The sequence below is a fragment of the Octodon degus genome, unplaced genomic scaffold (assembly GCF_000260255.1).
Source record: "Octodon degus isolate 3935 unplaced genomic scaffold, OctDeg1.0 scaffold00129, whole genome shotgun sequence".
Lineage (NCBI taxonomy): Eukaryota > Metazoa > Chordata > Mammalia > Rodentia > Octodontidae > Octodon > Octodon degus.
Window position 1 is genome coordinate 1,278,936 of NW_004524705.1, and position 6,422 is coordinate 1,285,357.

The 6,422-nt window shown below is 54.7% G+C and overlaps 1 protein-coding gene across 1 annotated transcript in view; it reads left to right on the forward strand.

Moving 5' to 3' along the window:
* The first annotated feature begins 3,064 nt into the window (after positions 1–3,064).
* The window catches only part of Rasgrf2 (Ras protein specific guanine nucleotide releasing factor 2), a 181,240-nt gene continuing 177,882 nt past the window's right edge, over positions 3,065–6,422 (forward strand). The window contains exon 1 of the mRNA XM_004640933.2: positions 3,065–3,451. Coding sequence (XP_004640990.1) covers positions 3,164–3,451 — 288 coding nt within the window. The 5' untranslated portion in view covers positions 3,065–3,163. The remainder of the gene's footprint in view (positions 3,452–6,422) is intronic.

The window sequence follows — 6,422 nt, forward strand, 5'->3', positions numbered from 1 at the left end:
ATGAGATGTAAACTGAAAGTGAATCACGGCAGCCAGGCACTGCAGGCTCATTCAAACTTCTGCAAACAAAACAGAGTGTAGGGAAGGAGAAAAATTAAAACCTGCCTTCTGGATCTGGAAGATAAGGCTGGAGTGTGAGATTTTGAGAAGCTGTAGATTAGCTGTGTACTTCTGGTCTCCAACTCTTCAAAGCTCTGCCCAGCCCAGGAGAAATTTCCCCCTCCTTCCTCTCCCCCTTGTTTCCTCCTTCTCTTCTCCTCCTCCCTCTCTCCTCCTCCTCTTCCTCCTCCTCTTCCTCCTCCTCCTCCAACTCCCTCCTCCTCCAACTCCCTCCTCTTTCTCATTCATTTATTTCTTGGCCACATGATCTGACATCTCTCCCACAGCAGTAACTGGGCTTCCCAGATACAGCAACTCACTGCTAGTTTTTCCTCATCTAGAAAAAGACGAAGATAATGCACTTGTGTTAGTGGGAAGTGCCTTATTGCCCTAAAAATGCTCTTGAGGCTGGCCTCTCAGTGAAGAATTTGGGAAGTTCAAGAGGGGAAAACAGGGATTCACACAAGAGCCAGTCCTCCGGTGGCACCGGCCCCTCAGCTCTGTGGGTCAGCTGGGGGAGACTCCTTTCCCTGCTGGCCTTGGGTTTGCAGGCCTCGGTTTCTATGTGGATGAAGGGGCTTCAGGCTCACGGCGCCTGATGCATCCTGGGCTCCTGGCCCAGCACGGCCCTGGCTCACAGGTGTTTTCCTCCCTGAGCGATCTCAGTCTGTACGTGTTCTTGCCCTCTTAACAAAACTCAGAGACCAAATAGTGTGTTGATCTGGCAAATACTTGTGAATCCCAGCTGCGTGCACAGCGGCAGTCGCCTGGACAAGAGAGCTGGCCTGAGCCCTGGAAAGCAGCTCCTCCCTGGGCCCCAGACCCCGAGGGACCACGGCCATGTCCCTCCAGGGTCCTGATGCATGGACCCCAGATCAGACCTGCTCGCTGTGGTGCAAACCCCAGCACAAAGCCTCAGAACTCGGAATACTGAAGGAAATATTCAGAAACTGGGAGGAAATCACCCTTTTTCCTTTCCCACATGATGGCCACATCCCCTCCACGGCAGGGGTGGGAGAGCCCAGAGGGTGACAGGACTGCCTAGGGACCCAGACAGGACTGGAGTCTGGCCTTCGGTGGGTTGGGGTGGTTTGGGAGGCTTGGTCAGGCAGGCCAGTCACAGCCTGAACGGTTTCTGCTTGAAAGGAGCTGAGCTGCTCAGGTCCCTCCTCCCCCTTAGGGGGCCAGAACTTGGCGGACAGCTCAGTCGCATGCCCAGCCTCAGCGTCGGGAGCCAGGGGGGCGCGCCACACCTAGCCACAGCTGTCTTTAGATATGCAAAATTGGAGTGAGAGGCTGGCGGAGCCGGCTCAGAGGGTTTCATTTCTTAAGTTAGCATTTTCACTTGCTTGATTCCTTTGCGCCAGTGCACGGTCATGCAGTGTGGGAAGCGGGCACAGGGACACAGCTCACCTCAGCCCTCCTGCCACACTCTTCTGAGCCCCCCTCCATCTCTCGGGCACCTCAGTCACAGCTTTTCATCCTGACAGTTTTCCTCGGTGGTCAGATGCCGAAACTGCTCAGCCGCTCAGCCGCTCAGCCGCTCAGCGAGGCAGAGCTAACAGACGCGCGAGAGAAGCCTGCGGCCACGGCTCCAGCGCACGCGACTGGCTGGACCAGGGGCCTGGCTGCCGCGTTGCCTCCACAAGAGCACTTTATTGTTTTCTACCAATAAATACTTTGTGGTGAGCTATTTTAATAAAACGCTACAAGGGATAAGAACTGCGTAGCGGAATCAATCCCTGCGGCCCCAGGATTGCACCAGCTCTCTGCGCAAGCTGCTGGGACTGGTTTTTTTTCAGCACTTATATTTTGCAGAAGTGTGTGTGTGTGTGTGTGTGTGTGTGTGTGTGTGTGCATGTGTGTGTGTACGCGCGTGCGTGTGTACTGCTTCTATAGCGCTAGCTGTGGGATTTGTTAATCAAATGAGCTCCACCCAGCAGGACGACCTTGCTTTGCAGCCAAGTCTCCCCTCTGCGATTGTTACCCCTGTACCTAACATTTAGTTCTTCTCTGAATGTTGTGAAATGATGCATGTCCAAGGCTGGCTTGAGATACTTCAGGGCAGGCACCAGCCGAGGCACATGCGGCTTAGCCAAAGCCAGTCAGCCCGACCTCGTGTGTGTGTGTGTGTGTGTGTGTGTGTGTGTGTAAGCATGCAGCTAGAGGGTGAGGCTGAGAGCATGTGGTTCGTGTGATGTATGTTATGTGCGTGGGTGTTTGTGTATGACTATTTTGGGGCGGCTGTGTTTGTGTGTGAGCTGTGTATACTCTGTATGTAAACCTGTATATGTGTGGCTGTATTCCTTTTGTGGTTCTGGGGACTGAACCCACAGCCTTTGCACTGGGCTACAACCCAGCTCTTTTTCTTTTCTTTTCTCTCCCTCTCTCCTCTTTCTTTCTTTCTTTCTTTCTTTCTTTCTTTCTTTCTTTCTTTCTTTCTTTCTTTCTTTCTTTCTTTCTTTCTTTCTCTTTTAAGTTGCAAAATTGCCCAGGCTGAGCTGCAGCTTCTACTCTCCTACCTCAGCTTTCTGGAGTGCAAGGATTACGGACCTATGCCCCCCACGCCCGGCCCATGTATGTGTGCGCGTGCCTGTGTTTGTAGGTGAGTGAGCACTGCACATGTGTGTATTTGCAGCCATGCATGCTGTGAGTGCGCGCCTGTGTGTGCTGGGTGCAGCAGCGTGTGCTCTGCACTGTGTGCCCCGTGTGGTGTGCCCTGTGGGGGGCGTGCACCCTGCAGGTTTGTGTGACTGCCCTGGTCTGCGTGGTGCGCCGGCCGAGAGTCGGCGGGCTGCGCGCAGGCCAGAACCTTGAGCCTTGAGCCACCAGCCGTCCCCACCTCCTCCCGCGGGCTGGCGGGCGGGCTCTGCCCTCGCCTTCGTCTCCAAGCCGATTACGGCTCGGCGCCCACGTGACGCGCCCGCCTCTCTGCGCGCGTGGCCGGAGCAGAGCTGCGGCCGCCGCGGGCTCCCGGGCTCCTGGGCGGGGACGCGGCGAGCGCGGAGGCCGAGTCGGGCCGGGTTGGGCCGGGCAGGCGGACCGATGGGCGCGCGGCTCCGCCATGCAGAAGAGCGTGCGCTACAACGAGGGCCACGCGCTGCACCTGGCCGGGCTGGCGCGCAGGGAGGGCACGAAGCGCGGCTTCCTGAGCAGGCGCGCGGCCGAGGCGAGCCGCTGGCACGAGAAGTGGTTTGCGCTCTACCAGAATGTGCTGTTCTACTTCGAGGGCGAGCAGAGCGGCCGCCCCGCCGGCCTCTACCTGCTGGAGGGCTGCAGCTGCGAGCGCGCGCCCGCGCCCCCCAGGGCCACGGCGGGCACCGGGGCGTCGCGCGACGCGCTGGACAAGCAGGTACCGCGGCCGCGGCTGGCGGGCGGGGGCAGTGGGACCCGGCGGGACCTCGCCTCCTGTGGCGCGACCTAGTCCCGCGCAGCTAGCTCCTTGTGGTGTCCACCAAAAGCCTGAAGGAGGGATGGCGCTGGGGCCAGTGGGGACACCTGTTGGACGCAGATCCGCAGGACCCAAAGAACTTATTAGGAGAAGTTTGGCTTTGCCTGCGCCCGACCGGCGCAAGGTGACTGCTCCGTTGCGCTGGGACGCGGCCCCCTTGGCAGTCGCTGCCGGTCGTCCCTGCCTTCGCGCTTGTAGCCCTGGGGTCCACTGGCAGAAGGGACGGGTATTCCCCTGCTCTGGTGACTGCTAGTCTCTGTGTCCCTCAGCCCCTGTCGCTGCGGGCACCGCCTCTCCCGTGTTCTGAGACTGCCTGCAAGCCGCCTTCGGCTCTGGGTCGCTGTGCTTGGTTTTGCTGTGCGCTCGTGGGGTGGAGCCGCGGGTGGAGCGGCCCCGGTCTCCGCTCCTGCGAGGACCCACTTCGGTGTTTTGCAGCCTGATTTTATGCTTCCAAATGTTCTTACTTGGCTTTTAGATTCCCGTTTCGGAGGGAGGTGTCTGCTGTCGCATGAACGTATTTTGCCCCTGGGTTTTCCCTGCAGGTCAGAGGAGCTGTGTCTTTTGCAAACCTTGAGGCGGTGGGAAGCGCTCCTCAGCTCCTCATAATAGGGAAGGCTGGGAAGCCATCTGGCCACCCTCAGGCTCCTAAGTGAAAAATTAGGAGCCCTTAAACCCAGATCAGGAAGACCTTGGCTCGGCCCTTCACTTCGCTTTCAATATGAATCATTAACTGACGTCACTGATTAAACTTATAGGTCTGAAATTTTAAACAGGACCTGTCATTTGAGGGCATGTTTAGTCCCTTGAAAAACTGATTTGCAACTTGGTAGATACAGACATAGAATAGAGACAGAAATTTCAAAATATGCATTTTACAATTTAAATTGAAGGAAGGGTTTAGAGGAAACAGATTTTTTTTTCAGGATCTATCTGTCTGTCTGATTTTACTATTGAGATTTTGAAAAATAAAAGTTATGTACCCCAAGATTCCACAGGATCCAAAACAAATAGGGTGTTAGGTACTGTAATATCTAAAATAAAATAGAGTACTTGAAATTATTTGTGTATATAATAGGCTCAATTCTCATTTTTTTGGTTTGCTTGCATTTCTTTTTTCTGTTTTTTGAGCTGCGAGGAGATATTGCTACTGTCATAGTTCAGGCTGTCTAACCCCCACCTTGACAAGAGAAGCAACATTTTGCTGTTTGGAACGTATGCAGGTGGTCACCTTTGGCACTTGAAGCCAGCTTTCCTAGGGAATTTCAGTCGCTCGGGGACCAGCTGACCCACGTCTTCTGTTCATGGTCATATAACTTGGGAGTATGTCCCAGTCGTCATACGCAAGCTTAAGAGGTTGGAGAGCAGAACCTTAGGGTCTGCAGACAGAACTGCAGGCCAGGGGCAAGCATTTCAGAAGTGGGGGGCCGGGAAGCCTCCGTGCTGGCCTGCCCAGACGAGGCTCAGTGACTTGTGTTAGCGCCCTGCCTGGGCTGTGCCCAACCCTGCCTGTCTAGGTGGGTTTGATGAATCAGGAGATGCAGAGCAGAAGAGAAGGATGGAGGAACTTGGGATTCCGGGTCTACAGCTGAGGGGTCAATTGTGCTGCTGTTGTTCAGATGGTCACAGACATGAGATTCAGGATCTGGGGTGCTGCGGGCTTGGGTGGGGAGGGAGGGCGCAGCAGACATCTGTCTTGCTTGGTCCTACCAGTGTCCATCCAGGGCTGATCCTGGGACTGAGAGGCACGGTGCCCTCTGCCATGTTTCCGGTGGCTTCTTAGGCAAACATCAGAATCTTCTCTTTTTTCTGCTGTGTTTCTGAAATCTCCTTCGTGGTGGTCTGCAAAGACCAGCGACTAGATAAAGCACCCTCCCCTCCTGCTGCTTCTGGGTTGTGGTGGGTGCTAGCTCTCTGCTGAGCCGGGCCCTGGAAGGCGGCTTCACAGGATTTGGGGTGTCGCGGACAGAGCTCAGTGCTGCAACCAGGAGGCTGATGGCGTGAGGACACTGAGCCAAGGTGTGGCCACTCTGTGGGCCGGCCAGGTCGCCAGATGCACAGACCTGTGCTAATGCCCCTGAGATGGGGAGTGCTGCACATTCCCACACTAGGACAGGTCGCAGCGTCTCTACTGTTACAGTAGTTGTGGTCATGATGCCACAAATGGGCTCTCATCTTTCTTGGGAGTTTAAATTCTACCTCTCTTCCAAGTAGCTTCTTAATTCTAATTAACTATGTTATAAAGGAAGTTATAAGAAAAAAAATCCATTGGTTTGCATCACTGACATAATAATTCCAAATAGGGTGGTTGCCAAAAAAAAAGGAAAATTCAGTTGTTCTTAGTCCTTTGTCTTAGATTGTTCCCAGTTAAGTGGAGAAATAAAGTGGTTTTCATTTTCCAAGTATGCGAGAGACAAGGAGGAGTATCTATTGCCTTGCAACAGATTTTTTGTGTCTCAGGACTCCGAGTTGGTTACCTTTGTGGGACAGCTGGGCTCCTACCCCACTCCCACAGGGCCAGTGTATTTGGGGTAGTAACAGTGCTATGATCCAATTAGTTCAGGTCCAAAAATGCAAGAGCTGCCTTTTCTCTGTAAGGACCTCTGTCTTTTGTACTAGTGCATGCTGCTGTGCTAACAGTCACACTCCTCAGGGGAAGTTCATGTGTACAAGTGACGCAGCACTGTTCTTTCTGCACCCCTCCCTTGTCTCCTCATCCCTTCCCATGTACGAAAGGTCTGTGATGTTTCTTTCCTTGAAGCTGTGTTCCAGTGCACTTCTGTCTCAAATGCCCCATTGAGGGAGGGCGGCACACGCCCCTGTATCCCGGGGCGCAGCTGCATGGTCCAGCGCTCGCCTGGCACGGTTGAACCCC